The 21100-nt window shown below is 46.4% G+C and overlaps 1 protein-coding gene across 1 annotated transcript in view; it reads left to right on the top strand.

Annotated features, from left to right (window-relative positions):
* Positions 1-21100, top strand: part of LOC136581748 (mucin-2-like) — a 176267-nt gene that overhangs the window by 60324 nt on the left and 94843 nt on the right. The window contains exons 6-9 of the mRNA XM_066582371.1: positions 7729-7846; positions 10002-10140; positions 11479-11589; positions 13031-13100. Of these exons, the coding sequence (XP_066438468.1) occupies positions 7729-7846; positions 10002-10140; positions 11479-11589; positions 13031-13100 (438 nt within the window). The remainder of the gene's footprint in view (positions 1-7728; positions 7847-10001; positions 10141-11478; positions 11590-13030; positions 13101-21100) is intronic.

Raw genomic sequence — 21100 nt, 5'->3', positions numbered from 1 at the left:
TCCTAGGGTCAGTGGCACGAGATGATCTGCTTTACAACAACAAAAGAAAACATAATTTCCTGATACTCTACCAGGAGTTATTTATGCTTAAGGGCTCAGTCACACGGGCGTATCAGCGCCCGTGTTACTGCCAAAAGGGGACGGCCGTACCTCAAGATGGACGTCTCTCTGCAGCACGGGGAGAAAGAACATGTGACCGGCTTCATTGCCGGTCATGTGTTCTTTCTTCAGCGCCGCAGAGAGAGCTCAGTCACATGGGCGCATCGGCGCCTGTGTACGGGTGCCAATGCGCCCGTGTGACTGAGCCCTCAGGCTGGTTTCAGATGAGAGTATAAAAACAGGTCCATAATATGGATCCATATCATAGACATGTTTCAAAAGACATTACATAGGTACGTCATAAACTTTTCATCCAGATTTGCTGCTAGATTTTAATTATTTTCTATTAGGTAATTTTTAACTGTATTTGTCTAATAGAAAAGAAAACATATATGGAGACAAATACATAATAATTAGCTCACACTGCGTTTTTGAAAAAAATGCCCATTAAAATTGCATCCATGGGGTTAGCCCTATAGATTTACATTAGTTCCATATTATGGTCCCCTCAACACGGAGCTAACACGGAACAAAAATACGCTCAAATAAAATAGTCCTTATGCGTTTGTATATGGTCATACAGTGGTTGCCATGTGTATTGCAGCCTGATGAGTCTTTTCTAGTATGTCATTATAATGTACTGAATTTGTAACATAAGAAAGTATATTGTTTGGGTGAGTAATGTTAAGTGTTAAAGTACCTTGAATAAAATACATTTGTTCTTACTCTAGATAAACCTTGTCCAGCTAATTTGGTCTATAAAGAATGCAGCCCACCCTGCACAGCTACCTGCTCCAATCCAGGGGTACAATACTTTTGTGACGGACCTTGTGTGGCTGGGTGTACCTGTAAAAACGGCAAGTTAAATGGTTCACTATCTAATAGCAACTATTGCCATGCTTCTAGGACTTGCTGTGCATAATATTAATCCACTTTGCCTGCAAATTAAAGAACCTGAAGTTTAAAAAAAAGCATAAAAGTTTTTTTCAGATAATATATTCATTGCTAAAACTACTGTGGATACTCTAAGTTTTATATTGAAGTCTCTTTAATGTGTTTTTCCTGTGTTATTAGTAGTTGAAGGAATATTCCCATCTTAGCTTTTCATAGCCAAGATGGAAACCACTTTCATTGCTACCTGCCACCCAGCTGGAGCCTATGGAAAGACCTGAGGGCTTAGCACAGCACTGTTTCCGTAGCTCTTGTGGAATTGAATTCATTTCAGTGAGATCTATAGAAACAACTCTGTGCTAAGCGGTTGGCTTTTTCCGACAGGTGGTTAGAACAAAGCTTTTGGGATTTCCCATCTCGGCCATGAAAAATCAAAATGGGAACACCCAGAGGCGTAACTTAAAGCTCCTGGGCCCCGATGCAAAACTTGTAACAGGGCCCCCAACTATAATAATGCTTTACTCATAGTACTGGATTCCCTATATGGAGAAGAGAGGCCTTATGGGCCCCCAAAGGATCCTGGGCCCGGGTGCAACCGCATCCTCTGCATCCTCTATAGTTACGCCCCTGGGAACACCCCTTTAAAGTTTCAGTCTGCTTGGGAGAACTTCATGGAAACACTTCCAACTCCTGAGCTCTAGTGTTTTTAATGTCATTGCAGGTAAAGCAAGTGAAAATAGTTCAGCTTTGATTTTTCTTGGACAGAACATAATTCATAAACAAAAAATGTAATCTGATTGGTTGCTATGATGCGATTAAACTATGTTAAAACGTGGCTATGAGAACATTTAGTCAGAATGTTGTCTTGGGGACACTGACAAAGGGTGGTTTCACATCTGTGCTGCGATTCCGCTTTCCTGCTCTATTCGGGGAGCAGGAAAGGGGAATACCAGTGGCCAAATGGTTCTGTCACTGGTGAGAACCGATCAGTGCCGGGCAGACTCCATTGACTATAATGAGGTCTGCCCGCTTTCCACCCAGCTGGCCAGCTTTTGGATGGAAGAAAAAGAGCGACATGTAGTGTATTTTCTTCCAGTATTGTCAGCCACATCTATGATAGAACCTCCGACCGGAGGTTCTGACGCTGATGTCAGACCACCCAAAATAGTATTTTTGCATGCAGCTGGTAACTTTATGATCTCTTTAAAATACTTAGGGTATATGCATATGGTGGATTACAATGCAGATTTTTCCACATGGATATCGCCTTTAAAACTGTGGCATAAATTTGAGGCAAAGCCGTGTTTTTCTTCTACGCATTTTGCTGTGGATCCGCATGCGGATTTAGCCTCGGAAATCGGCAGAACCTGCATGTGAAATTTTCAATGAGATCTCGCATGGATCCGCACTAAGAAGTGACACGCTACTTCTTTTTTTTAACCCCTTAACGACTGCCCCATCGGGAAACTACGTCCTCAGTAAGTGGGCTTTAATCCTAGAGGACGTAGTTTTATGCATCCTCTTTGGATTGATGCCCACTTCCCTGAGGACGTGACAGCTTCATGCTGTCGGTGCCCGCAGGTAGCCGACAGCATGGAGCTGTCATCCTAGGATGCGGGCAGTCCCCCCCGGCATTGCGATCGGCGCTATCCAATGGATAGCGCCGATCGCAAAAAAGTAAAGAAAAGTGAGTAAAAAGTTAGATATTCAGCTGCCCTGATGGATCGGATCCATCAGAGCAGCTGGAAATTCTCACCTGGTTGTCGGCGGTGTCCCCCGGAGATCGGGTCCTCCCGGACCCGCCGGCGGTCTTCTGCGCATGCGCGCCAGACGATGACGTCAGGCGCATGCGCAGAAGCCCCGGAGTCCCCGGCAAATTTGAAATCTCCTGGCTCCCGGGGAGGTGTTACCGGGTCCCCGGGCACGCGATCGCCGCTATCCATTGGATAGCGGCGATTGCGATAAAGTTAAAAAAAGCTTTTTAAAAAAGTCAGTTTCACCTCCCCTCATGGATCGGATCCATGAGGGGAGGTGAAAATACTCACCTAAGTCCTCCCCGATGTCCCGGGACCCGAATCCCCATCTGCGCATGCGCGCCCGATGTCAATCATCGGGCGCGTGCACAGACGGGCTCGAGCCCCGGGAAATTTAAAATCCCTCTGCTCCAGGCTGCCATGTGTAGCCAGGAACAGAGAGATTATACCGGGGACATGATCACTGTTATCCAATGGATAACAGTGATCATGCAAAGTTTAAAAAAAAGTGTAAAAAGTGAAAAAAAAGTGTAAAAGTAAAAAAAAGAATTTTAAAAAAGTTTTAAAAAGTAAAAAAAAAAGTTAAAAAAGCTTGTGTTTTATCTCCCCCCACGGATAATATCCGTGAGGGAGGATGAAATGACGTATCTAAGGCCCGCAGTTTTATCCACGGACCTTCCCCCAGCTTCTGCGCGCGCGCCCGTCGCCAAAATGGCGGACGCATGCGCAAAAGCCGTGGATTGCCAGGATAATTTAAAATCTCCCTGCTCCTGGCTACAAAACTTAGTCGAGAGCCTGGAGATTTCACGGGGAGCTGCGGTGAGCGGTTCCTCATCACGTGTTCGCCGTTATCCAATGGATAATGGCGATCACGTAAAAGTAAAAAAAAGGTGAAGCTTCATCTCCCCTCACCGATGCAATCCAGAGGCCTCCGTATTTGCACCCCGACGCGATCTTCCTCTGTGAACTTTCCCGGATCCTGCGCATGCGACCGCCGGCAAAACAGCGAACACATGCGCAGGGGTCGGGGAGCACAGGAAATTTAAAATCTCCTTGCTCCCAGCGACCAATGGTCACCGAGAGCCTGGAGCAGTGACGGGTGGCCTCGTTGAGCGGTCCCCGATCACGTGATAAAAAGGTAGCGATCTAACTTAGGCCGGTCTCACATGACCGGATAGGAATTACGGATTCCGCATGCGTCTGATCCGCGGTAATACGCAGATCAATCGCATTGGATTACACAATTCCGCTCACATTAGCAGATCGGAATTGCGTAATCCACTCGCAGAAAAGAGAACGCAGCAGGTTCTTTTTTACCGCGGATATCCGCAACATAGACCCCATTGTGCTCCATGGTCGCAGATATACCCACAGCCCATACGCAACTACATTGTATACGGGCTGCGGGTACCCGTGTCATCGCTAAGCGACTGTGCGGGAAATACAAATTTAAAAAAAGTACTGCGAATGACCGCCCGTGTGAGTAGGCAGTTATGCGCAGTACAATAGGCGGCCGTACGCAGGGTCACAGCTGGGATCCGCTGCGGGCCTCCGCAAGCGGATTCCACCTACTGCTGCGTGAGCCCGGCGTTATTCAGACTGCTACCTGTAATACGCAATTTACAAAAAGCCCCGGGAACGCTCGCCTTCCTGCAGTTCCAGGAGCAGCTTGTTGAGCGTCTTCTGTGCGAGACCGCCGCACCTCATCAAGCTTACGGAGACTCACAGAGTGCCACTTTTTACACCCTATACCCACCACTGAGGTCAAGAAATGACCCCCAATAAGCAAGAGAGGAGGGGGGATACACGGTTTTATTGCCCCATGTACCCATCCCAACCAGCCTCCGTAATTACCCCTGTCTTCGGAAATACCACACAGTTCACATTATTACTTTTATCTAAGATTTGGGGAACGCCAAAAAGGGCACGGAGGGGGGGGGGGATTTTTAGGGAGTCAATTTTTATTCCGTACAAATGAACAATGGGGCCTGGGATTTATTCAGTTGTGCCCTGCAATCCAACGGGTGTTCCCTGCATTACAGGCCTTGCCATGTGTCCTATAAGTAGATTAGGGCCACAATGGGTATGTTTTTGAACACGGGACACACGGGGGCATCCATTTTGGGGTGAATGTCTTCATTCCTATGTAAACTGTACAAAAAAACCTGTTTTTAAATTGACAAAATTGCCAAAAAAATGAAAATCGTAATTTTTTCCTTCTGCTTTGCTTAGATTTATTCAAATACTGTGGGGTCAAAATACGCAATACACCCCTAGATGAATTCATTAAGGGGTCTAGTGTTTAAAATTGGGTCATTTGAGGGGGTTCTTTACCGTTTTGGACGCTCAATGGCTCTACAAGTGGGCAATGGGGCCTGGAATTTATCCCGTTGTACTCTAAAATCAAACGGGTGCTCCTTCCATTATAGGCCTAGCCATGTGTCCTTTAAGTAGATTAGGGTCACTAGGGGTATGCTCCTGAATACGAGACAAACAGGGGTATCCATTTTGGGGTGAAAGTCTGCATTCCTATGTGTGCTGTACAAAAAAAACTGTTTTTAAATTGATACAAATGCCAAAAAAATGAAAATTTTAATTTTTTTCCTACTGCTTTACTTAGATTTATTCAAAAATTGTAGGGTAAAAATACACAGTACACCCCTAGATTAATTCGTTAAGGGGTCTAGTTTTCAAAATAGGGTCATTTGTTGGGGTTCTCTGTCGTTTTGGCCACTCAAGGGCTCTACAAGTGGGCAATGGGGCCTAAATCACCTTCATGCTAAATTTCTGTTCTGAAAGCCAGCGACTACTCCTTTCATTTTGGGCCCCGTTATGCATCCACACATAAGATTAGGGCCACAATGGGTATGTCTCTGAACATGGGACAAACAGGGGTATCCATTTTGGGGTGCAAGTCTTCATTCATATGTGTGCTGTACCAAAAAAGCAGTTTTTAAAACAACAGAATTGCCAAAAAAACGAAAATCACATTTTTTTCCTTTTGCTTTGCTTGAATTCATTCAAAAACTGTGGGGTCAAAATGGGCAGTACACCCCTAGATAAATTCCTTAAGGGGTCTAGTTTTCAAAATGGGGTCACTTGTGGGGTTTCTCTTTGGTTTTGGCCGCTCAAGAGCTCTACAAAAGTGCTATGGGCCTAAAACGCCTTCAAGCAAAATTTATGTTCTGAAAGACACCAACTACTCCTTTCATTTTGGGTCTCGTTGTGCATCCAGACATAAGATTAGGGCCACAATGGGTATGTTTTTGAACACGGAAGAAATGGGGGTATCCATTTTGGGGTGTAAATCCTCATTTTCATGGGCAATATAGGAAAAAAATATGTCTTTAAAATTACATATTTGCAAAACTATGAAATTTTATTTTTTCTCATCTAAATTGAATTAATTCCTGAAAAAAACTGGTAGGGTCAAAATACTCATGACACCCCTCCGTGAATACATTAAGGGGTGTAGTTTTAAAATGGGGTCATTTGGGGGGGTGTCTATTATTCTGACACTCATGAGCCTTTGCAAACTTGGCTTGGTGCAGGAAAACAAAGTGTTCCTCAAAATGCTGAAAAGTAATGTTAAATTTGTACGTCCTATAAATGGTTAAAAAAAACACAAACGTTTTTCAAGTGTGCATTCAGAATGAAGAAAACAGATGGAAATATATATCTTATCAAAACTTTGTACAGTATGTTTGGACATATTTGAGATATTACAGTTGAAAATTTGAAAAAATGACAATTTTTTCAAACTTTTTCCAATATTGGTACTTTTAATAAATATACACAAATTATATCGGACTATTTTCACCACCTAAATGAAGTACAACATGTGGCGAAAAAACAGTGTCAGGCCTTAGTCAGACGGGCGTTTTATCGCCCGATTTGCGCATGCGCATGCGTCCGGCGATTTTTTAAAACCATTGCTTTGCAATAGTATCGGACACATGAGCGCTTTTTATGCGCTCGTCCGATAAATTATAGAACAGAAATCGCAGATCGCACCTATCTGCGATTCCTGTTCTCTTCTCTATACGCGGTCAATGGGGCCGGCGGCAGCAGCGCCGACCTCATTGAGAACATATAGAAGACAAATAATTCTTCTCTGCCACAGCTGTAACAGCTGTGGCAGAGAAGAACGATGTTTGCCCATTGAATTCAATGGAGACGGCAATACAGCCGGCTCCATTGAAAGCAATGGGCTGCTGGCGTGCGCGGGATGAATTGTCGGGAAGGGCTTAAATATATAAGCCCTTCCCTGCAATTCATCCAGAAATGTGTTAAAATAAAAAAATATATATATACTCACCTTGTTCCGGCAGCCGGAGCTCAGCGCGTCCGGCCTGCAGTGGGTGTGAAGGGGGTGTAAGTCAGACTAGCCTCTGATTGGCTGTGCCAGGACAAGGTGAGTATATATATTTTTTTTATTTTAACACATTTCTGGATGAATTGCAGGGAAGGGCTTATATATTTAAGCCCTTCCCGACAATTCATCCCACACTCGCCCGCAGCGCATTGCTTTCAATGGAGCCGGCTGTATTGCCGGCTCCATTGAATGCAATGCGCTGGACAGCTCCGGCCCGTTTCTAATGAAATGCGGCTAGGAGCAGATTTTCGGGCGATTTTCGGGCCCCAGTCACGCTATTTGCGGATGCGCATGCGTCATGCGATCCGCAAATCGCGTAAAAAAATGCCCGTCTGACTAAGGCCTCAGAATCACTTGGATATGTAAAGCCTTTACGGAGTTATGCTACGTTGAACGACGCATGTCAGATTTCCAAAATTTGGCTCCGTCACTAAGGCGCAAACAGGCTTCGTCACTAAGGGGTTAAGCAACACGAATTACAGATCCAAAACGGAAAAATCTAGATTTCCATTCACAACAATGAAGGGAACGCAGCACCCCTGAGAATACCAGTTTGAAAGAACCTGAAAACACAACACATGACGAGAAATTCTGTATTTTTGCTTCTAGGATTAGTCTTCGATGATATCACTGGGTTGGGATGTATCCCCATTGAAGATTGTTCTTGTACATATGACAAGGAGATTTACCCACCAGGATCAGTTCACAACAGCACTTGCAGTACATGGTGAGTGTATGTTAGTAAAAGTACAGTATAGAGGAATATAACATTTGGAATATTTGATTATGCTTCCATTTACATCATTTACAAACATTTCTGTATGTTTGTATCAATACATTGTTTGTCTTTCTAAAACTGCTTTCACGTCTGCGTCGGGAGATTCGTTTTCCTCCTCTGTTATGGGAGCAGGAAAGGGTAATTCCCTGGCCAATAGGATCCATCTTATAACAGATCTGAACAGCACCGAACTGACACTATTTCACCGGACGAAAACACCCTGCATGCCGGACTTTTTCTTCCGGTGTTTTGTGCCGAATCTGCAACGGAGTCTCCAAACGGAGAATCATATGCAGGTGTGAAAGCAACCTAAACTCCTTCAACCCTTTAGAATCAGAGATTTTGTATTATCTTTTTTTCGGCCCTGACTTATAGGAACAATAACTTTTTTATTTTTCCATTGATACAGTCTTAGGAGGGCTTATTTTTGGCAGAATGAATTGTATTTTATGATAGTAAAACATAACATAACAGGATAATGTACTGAAAAATTATAGAAAAAATTTAAATAGGGAGAAATTATTTTTTTGGAGAGGTGTGTGTGTGTGTGGGGAGTAAAAATGATAGCTCCAGTACCACATCCACCATTCTTCTCGCCGAGTCTGCTTACATCCTGCAGAGAGTCTTTTCAAGGGTTTTCCTGGATCATAATATTTATGTCTGGATGGATGAATGCTGCAGTTTCTTATTTACTGTCCATTTGTCAGTATAACTGCATGACGTAGATTTAGTTGCGGCTGTGCTGTTATTTTAGCTTCGTCCCATTAAGCTGATAACAACAACAGGGCTTTAGCCCCTCAATCCTTATTTTTTTTATTTTAACTGCAAATAAAGCACAGATTATTTAGCGTGTAATAGCCACATCTAAGCTATGATACCCGTTTGCTTCTATAGATAAATGTCCAACTGTAAAGTATAGGTTGATGGTGACAGACTGACTCAGATTGAATTTATTCTTGCTTTACTGAAAAAAACATTTACCATATATCTCCAACTGGCAATTGTAACAGGGTCTACATCCAATTTATAAATACAAGTCGAACACTGAATCAGTCTCTCTGGCTTTAAAACAGCAATAAGAACAGTCCTCCTTTTCTCATTTATGGTAGCTCTTGCATACACCAGGTGCTCTTTTCTTTGAATGTTTGCTCTGAGGCTGCAACTTGTATGCATTTTCCAATGGTGGCACTGTTGACTGCCTTTGCCTGAACTTCCTTGTTTTTCATTTGTAGCCAGTTCTTCTGGTATCAGTCCGGTTCTGATATTTGCCGATGATACTAAAGGCTATATCTTCTCCTGTGGTTACGGTTCTAGCTCTGGCTCTGAATGTCCAGATCACTATCACTGACTACCACTACTATTTATTTTTCCTTCCTGTCTGGACTGACCACTCTGACCAGAACTCTGGTGCCTTTCTCTTGTGGGATTCAAGTATGCCTAGCCTAGTTGGATGCTACAGCAGTGTCTCTGTGTGTTGTTCTCTACTTTACTCTCCATATACAGATGGAACACATATTGGTAAATATATCTATTCACCAGAATAGGCACAACTAGACACATTCCATATTACTGGTGTATATGCCTTGTGGTAAGCCAGAATGTAGTTACAATACACTGCTCACTGCATTCTGCAAGACTGAGTGAGTTTGTTCAAGAATATGGAGCAATGGCAGTGAAACCACCCAAAATTGCAGTTTTGAACAATATATATAGTATATGATGGAACTGACAATATGGGGAAATGCTGTTTGGATAAAAGCATGATTTTCGCAAAGAGGTGATCTTTTGTCACTGTACTGAAATCTGCCAAGTCCACCATAAATGTCTTTCTTACACCTAGACAATGTGGTGACTTTCCTCAGCACCAAAGACATGTATACATAGTGATCCTGCTGTGCCCAGACACACCACAATGTGCATGCCTATTTTTTTTACTATTGGCAGCTGTTTTACAGTATCTATATATATTTATGCAGCTTGGTTCTGGAACTATATCCATGCAGTAAACTTGGTTCTGGTACTGTATCCGTGTACATATATTGTTTTGTAGAGATATCTATGCTGTAAGCATCACATTAATATATACTATAATGTTGTTTTGCAGTTTATGCTCTGGTGGTCACTGGAACTGTAAAGAAATCCCCTGCCCAAGTACATGTGCGGTGGAAGGTGGATCACATATCACCACGTTTGATAAGGCCGAATATATATTTAATGGCAAATGTGTATATGTGTTAGCAAAGGTAACATTGAAAGATGTTTGTTTGTATACATCAAAGAAAATATTTGCTCTATTCTTTTGTTTATTTACATCTTGGCATGTCAGACCAGGGTAAGGGCACATTTACACTTCTTTCAGAGGTTCATTTAGGAGCCTCCATTGCAAATTCCATCCAATATGCTGCGAAATGCTGCCATACACCATGATGGAAACCTGATGAATCCCAGTCAATGGGGTCTGTCAGGGACTGCTGGTGTCCGGCATATGCTGGAACCGTAACTGCCATTAATTTCCTTGTTCTGCTTCTATAATGGTATAACAGAGCAACATAAAGTTGTAATGGCGTGCAGCACCGTTGCGAACAATGGCCCTTTTACACGGACAGACGTTTAAACGACTGCACCAGCGCTGACGTCACCGCTATGGTCATCAGCGCTCATGCAGAACGTTTACCCTGGAAGACTTCTAACTGGATCATGGGCAATATTGCTCAGTGCTTTACCTTCTATGTGAAGTTGGGAGAATTTACACGTCACGAGAAGCCAGAGATCCACTGAGAATTTTTGTGCTGAATGGAAGTCAGCGATAACGACAACTGAATGATAAGTGATAAATGATACGCCGGCCAAAAATCACGACTATCCGATGCATTGGATTCCAATGCATTTGTTCAGATGCGTGATTTTTGTAGGCGTAAAATCGGCCGACCAGAAAACATTGCGCATTCTGGCCAGCGAATTTTACGCCGGCTGGAAGAGATAGGTCTGGACCTATGTTTTGGCCGGAATACATTAATCGGTCCCATAGACTCCCATGGGAGCCTATGGGAGCCGCCGGAAAAGGGAGGTGGGAGAGAGTTTAGCAGTGGCTCTGCTTAACTCTCTCTAACTGTCTCTCCCTTTCCTCCCCCTCTCCGCCCCTTGCCGACTGCCCGCAAAGGGAAGGGACAGGACGGGCGGAAGATTAGTACACTAGCTCCCACCCCATCTTGCCTTCTCCATTTGCTGGCAGCTGGCATGGGGCCGATAGGGGGTGGAGAGGGGGAGGGAGTTTAGCAGCCAGCCCGTCTGAATGGGCATTTAAATGGGAGATGCAGTTGCGACCTGGTCGCAGCTGCCTCCCGTTTATGCGATTTTTATCCACGTTTGCCCAAAAATCTGTGTGAAGGAGCCCTTACAATGAATGATTATCACTCAAATTTGTTTGGGCAATAACTGTTACATGTAAATCAGCCATAAATCCCAGCATAAGTGCCAGGACCTGGCTCATGGGCCCTCTTTTAATGGATTTGAATTATACATGGAAATTGAAGAATGGAGTACTGTATACCAGATAATAACCTTTCTTATTATTCTTTCAGCCTTGTGCAAACAGCACATTCGCAGTGAACATTGAGATGAAGAAATGTGCATATAGCGCAAGTGCCACGTGTTTAACAAAGGTCTTTTTGTATCTGGATGGAGGATTATATGTAAGGATATCTCATAATATGGTTTATACTATAGGTGGGAAGGCTGTGTAATATTGGTTATTCTGATATGAAATATTTAGATCAGTATTAGAGATGAGCGAGCACCCAAATGCTCGGGTCCGCGTTATTTGAGTCAAGCTTTTCGTAAAATTCGAGAGCTCTACTTGAGTAACGAACCCCATTGACTACAATGGGAGACTCGAGCATTTTTGTATGTGGGATGCCGGGTGTCGAGCTTTTTTTTTTTTCTAGGTTCATTCGGCTTGATGCTCGTTCGAGTAACCATCAAGCTCGGCAGAGTATGTTTGCTCTACTCTAATCAGTATGTCTCATCTCTTACAGATGTAGCGAAGTGTAACTTGACTGGGACAACTTTCTGCAATGAGTTTTCTTAAGTCATTGAAAGGCTAGTTTTACTATTATCATAGCCTGAAGCCCATTATAGAGCAACTGAATGGGCAAACAAACGGTGGCACAGAAAGTTATTATAATGCATTAAAAGTCAAGTTAAAGTGTGCTACGGTGCTGTGTAAAAATTTAGTAAGTAAGAATGCTTTCAAAAATTGAAGCTAAGTGAATGATCAAAAGAGATATCTAAGGGCTATTTCAGACGACCGTATATCGGCTCGGTTTTCACGCCGAGCCGATATACGGTGTCCTTGTCTTCAGGGGGAGGAGGATGGAAGAGCCAGGAGTAGGAACTGAGCTCCCGCCCCCCTCCCATTGCAAATAGTGGTGAGGGGCAGGGAAGCGGCGGGAGCTCAGTTCCTGCTCCTGGCTCTTCCATCCTCCCACCCTGCAGACAAGGACACCGTATATCGGCTCGGCGTGAAAACAGAGCCGATATACGGTCATCTAAATAAGCCCTAAATCAAATAAATCAATATTTGGTGTGACCAAATATAGGTCCACTTGCACACAGGTTTTGAAGGAACTCGGCAAAGCAGTTTTTTCAAACCTCTTAATGCACAAACCACAGATCTTCTGTGGATTTAGCCTGCATGTATTCTCCGTTTGAGTGCAAAAACACACATGTGTATGCGCAACTACGCTCGCCACTACGGAGCATAGTTGCTCATCAACCGTTTTTTTCCCAAGCCATTCAAACTCTGCGCCATAGTGCGTATGTTAAAAAAAAAAGAGCAGGACGATAGGTCCAGAGCTGGATGGTTGGCAGCCCAGTTGTAGGGGTCTCATTCCTTTGTTCTTAGTATCAGCAGTGATTTCAGAGGACGGACCTCACTGACTATAATTACTGCATGAAGGATGGGAATAACTGTACTACTTTGTGTGAAAAAAACATAGTTCTAATGAAACTGTAGATTCATAGTGATTTAATTTAGAGTTTTTCTTTCGTTGTTTATGCAAAATTCAATAAAACGTATGTGATTGAAAAAAATTGAAACCATATTTATATTGCAACCTATTTTTGTCTTCTTAGGAAGTTGAGATAGCATATGACAACTATGATTTTCCTCAAGTACACTTCGACAAGAAAATAATGGCTAAAGGTATTTCTCTTAAAAAATATCATATATATATAGATATATATATATAGATATATATTTAGATATATATCTATCTATATATATATATATATCATAGTTATATACTAATAAGAAATCTAAAAATCTGTCAGTTGGTATCATGTCCAAGATCCTTACTACTACCCTTGCAATTTTACAGCTATTTTACTGCCGTGTGACCTCGCATTGGTTTTGCAGCAGTAGTGCAGTAGCTCCTTACACCCATGAATGGGGGTAAATTATAGTATACATGATGGGCCCTGTGAAGCTCCGCCCCCTTTCACTAAACCTTGCCCATTTAAAAACACACAGAAACAAAAAAACAAAAGAAAAAAACTTTTTTATATGCCAGCAAACTGGCATAATTTAGCACATAATACGTTTTGCCCCAAATCTTAGGTCTTATGCACATGGCCACACTACAGATCTGTACAGCCTCTGATGCAGTACAGATATATAATATAGCACTCATAACTTGCCATGGACTTTGGTGTGGATTTACAGCAGATTTCACCCTCTCTTTTGAAGGGAAGAAATCAATGGTGAAAATTAGAGATGAGCGAACACCAAAATGTTCGGGTGTTCGTTATTCGGAACGAACTTCCCGTGTTGCTCGAGGGTTCGTTTCGAACAACGAACCCCATTGAAGTCAATGGGCGACCAGAACATTTTTGTATTTCGCCGATGCTCGCTAAGGTTTTCATGTGTGAAAATCTGGGCAATTCAGGAAAGTGATGGGAATCACACAGAAACGGATAGGGCAGGCGAGGGGCTACATGTTGGGCTGCATCTCAAGTTCACAGGTCCCACTATTAAGCCACAATACCGGCAAGAGTGGGCCCCCCCCCCCCTCCCAACAACTTTTACTTCTGAAAAGCCCTCATTAGCATGGCATACCTTTGCTAAGCACCACACTACCTCCAACAAAGCACAATCACTGCCTGCATGACACTCCACTGACACTTCTCCTGGGTTACATGCTGCCCAACCGCCCCCCCTCCCCCCCCACAGTGCACACCAAAGTGTCCCTGGGCAGCCTTCAGCTGCCCTCATGCCACACCACGCTCATGTCTATTTAGAATTGCGTCTGCCATGACGAGGGACCGCAGGCACACACTGCAGAGGTTGGCACGGCTAGGCAGCGACCCTCTTTAAAAGTGGCGGAGCGATAGCCCACAATGCTGTACAGAAGCAATGAGAAATAGAATCCTGTGCCACCGCCATCAGGAGCTGCACACGTGGGCATAGCAATGGGGAACCTATGTGCCACACACTATTCATTCTGTCAAGGTGTCTGCATGCCCCAGTCAGACCGGGCTTTTTAATTCATAGACACAGGCAGGTACAACTCCCTATTGTGAAGTCCCTGTCGACCCACAGCATGGGTGGCTCCCTGGAACCCACCGGCGGTACACAGAAATATCCCATTGCATTGCCCAACACAGCTGAGGTAGTAATGTTGTGCTTAACCCTTTCCAATCCAATTTGTATATGGTTTTCCTAGGGGGCTTACTCTTTTTCTGCCGTTATACAACGGCGTTATATGCTGGCTAAAGCCAGTACTGCATGAGCTGACACGTAGGATAGGCTCCGACAGCAGAGAGGCTGGCAATATACAGTAAGAGAACCCCGACGGACGTCTACCAACAACGGAGCTGTACAGCCTTAAACCCTAATGTCTTCACAGGTCACACAGTGGACTGGAAAGGGTTAATGCAGGTGGGTTTCGGCCCACACTGCATGCCCCAGTCAGACTGGGGTTCTTTACAAGTGGACACATGTAGGTTAAACTCCCTGTGGACCCACTGCCTAGGTGGGTGCCAGGAAGCCACCGGCGGTACATAGAAATATCCCATTGCATTGCCCAACACAGCTGAGGTAGTAATGTCGTGCGTAATACAGGTGGGCTTCGGCCCACACTGCATGGCCCAGTCAGACGGGTTCTTTAGAAGTGTACAGATGTATTAAAAACTCAGTGTGCACCTACAGCATGGGTGGCTCCCTGGAACCCACCGGCGGTACATAAAAATATCCCATTGCATTGCCCAACACAGCTGAGGTAACGTCAGCTGTAATGCAGGTGGGCTAAAAATTAATTTGATTACACTGTAGGCGAGGGCCCACAAAAATTGCTGTATCAACAGTACTAATGTACATCCCAAAAATTGGCCATGGCCAGCCAAGAGGGCAGGTGAAACCCATTAATCGCTTTGGTTAATGTGGCTTAAGTGGTAACTAGGCCTGGAGGCAGCCCAGTGTAACGAAAAATTGGTTCAAGTTAAAGTTCCAATGCTTTTAAGCGCATTGAAACTTATAAAAATTGTTCTGAAAAATTATTTGAGTGAGCCTTGTGGCCCTAAGAAAAATTGCCCGTTCAGCGTGATTACGTGAGGTTTCAGGAGGAGGAGCAGGAGGAGGAGGAGGAGGAATATTAGACACAGATTGATGAAGCAGAAATGTCCCCGTTTTGGATGGTGAGAGAGAACGTAGCTTCCATCCGTGGGTGCAGCCTACGTATTGCTTACGTATCGCTGCTGTCCGCTGGTGGAGAACAGAAGTCTGGGGAAATCCAGCCTTTGTTCATCTTGATGAGTGTTAGCCTGTCGGCACTGTCGGTTGACAAGCGGCTACGCTTATCTGTGATGATTCCCCCAGCCGCACTAAACACCCTTTCCGACAAGACGCTAGCCGCAGGACAAGCAAGCACCTCAAGGGCATACAGGGCTAGTTCAGGCCACGTGTCCAGCTTCGACACCCAGTAGTTGTAGGGGGCAGAGGCGTCACCAAGGATGGTCGTGCGATCCGCTACGTACTCCCTCACCATCCTTTTACAGTGCTCCCGCCGACTCAGCCGTGACTGGGGAGCGGTGACACAGTCTTGGTGGGGAGCCATAAAGCTGGCCAGGCCCTTAAAGACTGTTGCACTGCCTGGGATGTACATGCTGCTCGATCTACGCACATCCCCTGCTACCTTGCCCTCGGTACTGCGCCTTCTGCCACTAGCGCTGTCGGCTGGGAATTTTACCATCAGCTTGTCCGCAAGGGTCCTGTGGTATAGCAACACTCTCGAACCCCTTTCCTCTTCGGGAATCAGAGTGGCCAGGTTCTCCTTATACCGTGGATCGAGCAGTGTGTACACCCAGTAATCCGTCGTGGCCAGAATGCGTGCAACGCGAGGGTCACGAGAAAGGCATCCTAACATGAAGTCAGCCATGTGTGCCAGGGTACCAGTACGCAACACATGGCTGTCCTCACTAGGAAGATCACTTTCAGGATCCTCCTCCTCCTCCTCCTCAGGCCATACACGCTGAAAGGATGACAGGCAATCAGCCAGTGTACCGTCAGCAGCGGCCCAAGCTGTCTCTTCCCCCTCCTCCTCATCCTCCTCATGCTCCTCCTCCTCCTCCTGTACGCGCTGAGAAATAGACAGGAGGGTGCCCTGACTATCCAGCGGCATACTGTCTTCCCCCGCCCCCGTTTCCGAGCGCAAAGCAGCTGCCTTTATGGTTTGCAGGGAATTTCTCAAGATGCATAGCAGAGGAATGGTGACGCTAATGATTGTAGCATCGCCGCTCACCACCTGGGTAGACTCCTCAAAATTACCAAGGACATGGCAGATGTCTGCCAACCAGGCCCACTCTTCTGAAAGGAATTGAGGAGGCTGACTCCCACTGCGCCGCCCATGTTGGAGTTGGTATTCGACTATAGCTCTCCGTTGTTCATAGAGCCTGGCCAACATGTGGAGCGTAGAGTTCCACCGTGTGGGCACGTCGCACAGCAGTCGGTGCACTGGCAGCTTAAAGTGATGTTGCAGGGTGCGCAGGGTGGCAGCGTCCGTGTGGGACTTGCGGAAATGTGCACAGAGCCGGCGCGCCTTTACGAGCAGGTCTGACAAGCGTGGGTAGCTTTTCAGAAACCGCTGAACCACCAAATTAAAGACGTGGGCCAGGCATGGCACGTGCGTGAGGCTGCCGAGCTGCAGAGCCGCCACCAGGTTACGGCCGTTGTCACACACGACCATGCCCGGTTGGAGGCTCAGCGGCGCAAGCCAGCGGTCGGTCTGCTGTGTCAGACCCTGCAGCAGTTCGTGGGCCGTGTGCCTCTTATCGCCTAAGCTGAGTAGTTTCAGCACGGCCTGCTGACGCTTGCCCACCGCTGTGCTGCCACACCGCGCGACACCGACTGCTGGCGACATGCTGCTGCTAACACATCTTGATTGTGAGACAGAGGAGGAGGAGGAGGAGGAGGGTGCTTTAGTGGAGGAAGCATACACCTCCGCAGATACCAGCACCGAGCTGGGGCCCGCAATTCTGGGGGTGGGTAGGACGTGAGCGGTCCCAGGCTCTGACTCTGTCCCAGCCTCCACTAAATTCACCCAATGTGCCGTCAGGGAGATGTAGTGGCCCTGCCCGCCTGTGCTTGTCCACGTGTCCGTAGTTAAGTGGACCGTGGCAGTAACCGCGTTGGTGAGGGCGCGCACAATGTTGCGGGAGACGTGGTCGTGCAGGGCTGGGACGGCACATCGGGAAAAGTAGTGGCGACTGGGAACTGAGTAGCGCGGGGCCGCCGCCTCCATGATACTTTTGAAGGACTCAGTTTCCACAACCCTATACGGCAGCATCTCAAGGCTGATGAATTTTGCTATGCGGACGGTTAACGTTTGAGCGTGCGGGTGCGTGGCGGCGTACTTGCGCTTGCGCTCGAACACTTGCGCAAGCGACGGCTGAACGGTGCGCTGAACTACACTGCTGGATGGGGCCGAGGACAGCGGAGATGAGGGTGTGGGTGCAGGCCATGAGGCGGTAGTGCCTGTGTCCTGAGAGGGGGGTTGCATCTCAGTGGCAGGTTGGGGCACAGGGGGAGAGGCAGGGGTGCAAACCGGAGGCGGTGAACGGCCTTTGTCCCACCTTGCGGGGTGCTTGGCCATCATATGTCTGCGCATGGTGGTGGTGGTGAGGCTGTTGGTGTTGGCTCCCCGGCTGAGCTTTGCGCGACAAAGGTTGCACACCACTGTTCGTCGGTCGTCAGGCGTCTCTGTGAAAAACTGCCAGACCTTAGAGCACCTCGGCCTCCGCAGGGTGGCATGGCGCGAGGGGGCGCTTTGGGAAACACTTGGTGGATTATTCGGTCTGGCCCTGCCTCTACCCCTGGCCACTGCACTGCCTCTTGCAACCTGCCCTGCTGATGCCCTTGACTCCCCCTCTGAAGACCTGTCCTCCTGAGTAAGCGTTGCACACCAGGTGGGGTCAGTCACCTCATCGTCCTGCTGCTCTTCCTCCGAATCCTCTGTGCGCTGCTCCCTGGGACTTACTGCCCTTACTACTACCTCACTGCAAGACAACTGTGTCTGATCGTCATCGTCCTCCTCACCCACAGAAAGTTGTTGAGACAGTTGGCGGAAGTCCCCAGCCTCTTCCCCCGGACCCCGGGAACTTTCGAATGGTTGGGCATCAGTGACGATAAACTCCTCTGGTGGGAGAGGAACCGCTGCTGCCCAATCTAAGCAGGGGCCCGAGAACAGTTCCTGGGAGTGCTCCCGCTCCTGAGCAGGTGTTATTGTAGTGGAGTGAGGAGGCTGGGAGGAAGGAGGAGCAGCAGACAGAGGATTCGGATTGGCAGCAGTGGACGGCGCAGAACTGCGGGTAGACGATAGGTTGCTCGAAGCACTTTCTGCCATCCAGGACAGGACCTGCTCACACTGCTCATTTTCTAATAACCGTCTCCCGCGTGGACCCATTAATTGGGCGATGAATGTGGGGACGCCAGAAACGTGCCTCTCTCCTAATCGCGCAGCAGTCGGCTGCGACACACCTGGATCAGGAGCTTGGCCTGTGCCCACACCCTGACTTGGCCCTCCGCGTCCTCGGCCGCGTCCACGTCCTCTAGGCCTACCCCTACCCCTCAGCATGCTGTATTACCAGTGATTTGATTTCACAGGCAGGAAATAAATTGGCGCAAGACTGCAGGCCAAATATAATTTTTGCCCTTTTTGGAAAACGAAAGGCCCCACTGCCTCTAGTGAATGAATTATCTAAGTTTAATAACTGTGCTGTGTCCCTGCTTATGTGTCACAGAACGTGAGGGTAGCAGAGTTATTATAACTCTGGCAGAGCAGGTATTTTTTTTCCCAATTAAGGAAAGCAAATGGCGAAGCCAGCAGTAAAGCGTAGCTGGGTGCGTATGATTTAGCACTGTTCTTCACGCAGCTCACACGTCTCCACCGCCCGTAAGGACGGACAGAGGCTGGACAAATAGATTTGTTTTCACTTGTTTTTCCACCAAAAGGCAGCACTGCGTATATTCTATGAACATGAGAAGTTTAATAACTGTGCTGTGTCCCTGCTTATGTGTCACAGAACGTGAGGGTAGCAGAGTTATTATAACTCTGGCAGAGCAGGTATTTTTTTTCCCAATTAAGGAAAGCAAATGGCGAAGCCAGCAGTAAAGCGTAGCTGGGTGCGTATGATTTAGCACTGTTCTTCACGCAGCTCACACGTCTCCACCGCCCGTAAGGACGGACAGAGGCTGGACAAATAGATTTGTTTTCACTTGTTTTTCCACCAAAAGGCAGCACTGCGTATATTCTATGAACATGAGAAGTTTAATAACTGTGCTGTGTCCCTGCTTATGTGTCACAGAACGTGAGGGTAGCAGAGTTATTATAACTCTGGCAGAGCAGGTATTTTTTTTCCCAATTAAGGAAAGCAAATGGCGAAGCCAGCAGTAAAGCGTAGCTGGGTGCGTATGATTTAGCACTGTTCTTCACGCAGCTCACACGTCTCCACCGCCCGTAAGGACGGACAGAGGCTGGACAAATAGATTTGTTTTCACTTGTTTTTCCACCAAAAGGCAGCACTGCGTATATTCTATGAATAATAACTGTGTTGTGGCCCTGCCTATACAATTCTTTCCCTGCAGTATCAATGGAGGGTGGAATGCTCTGCAGAGGCGATTTTGAGAAGCCCAAAAAAAATGCAGCACAGCTAACAGCAGCCTGGACAGTACTGCACACGGATAAATATGGCCCTAGAAAGGACCGTTGAGGTTCTTGAAGGCTACACTCACTCCTAACACTCTCCCTGCCTATGCAGCACTTCTGTCTCTAATGCCAGGTGCAACGGTCTGCAGAGGCGATTTTGAGAAAAAAAAAAATGCCACTGCTAACAGCAGCCAACACACAGCTATCAGTGGCCCTAATAAGGACCTTTGGGGGGTCTTGAAGCCTACACTAACTACCAATTCTTTCCCTACAGCAGCTCCGGTATAAACAGCACTGTCCCTCATCTAACTCACACCGCATCTGAGGCGAGCCGCGGGAGGGGCCGACTTTTATATTAGGCGAACACCTGATCTCGCCAGCCACTCACAGCAGGGGGGTGGTATAGGGCTTAAACGTTGCAGGGGGAAGTTGTAATGCCTTCCCTGTCTTTCAATTGGCCAGAAAAGCGCGCTAACGTCTCAGGGAAGGAAGTGAAAGTAACCAGAACACCGCATGGTGTTCGTTACGAATAACGAACATCCCGAACACCCTAATATTCGCACGAATATCAAGCTCGGACGAACGCGTTCGCTCATCTCTAGTGAAAATCCACAGCATCAATTGACATGTTGTGGATTCAATATCAGCAAGAAGTCAACGGGCATTGCAGCTTTTTTTCTGCAGCATGTGGATGAGATTTCTTGAATCATAAAATTGTATCATAAAATGTTGCGAAACTCCACAGTATATACTCTGCATGTAGATGTACCCTTAGGGCTCCTTCACATGAAAATAGAACCCGTTGATTCTACAGAGTGTATTAGTGCATGACCCGGGGTTTTTTAGGACCATTCAAACTCCACTGTATTGCGCGTGAGTTTAATTTAAAAAAGCAGGAAGATAGGGCAGGACCTATCTTTCTCACATGTAGGAAAATTGCATGCAAGAAACATAGGGAAAGTCCTATAAACTGAGAACAAAACCATTGATATCAATAGTTTTGTCC

Source organism: Eleutherodactylus coqui, chromosome 11, assembly GCF_035609145.1.
Source record: "Eleutherodactylus coqui strain aEleCoq1 chromosome 11, aEleCoq1.hap1, whole genome shotgun sequence".
NCBI lineage: Eukaryota > Metazoa > Chordata > Amphibia > Anura > Eleutherodactylidae > Eleutherodactylus > Eleutherodactylus coqui.
This window is presented reverse-complemented; position numbering and strand designations above follow the sequence as displayed.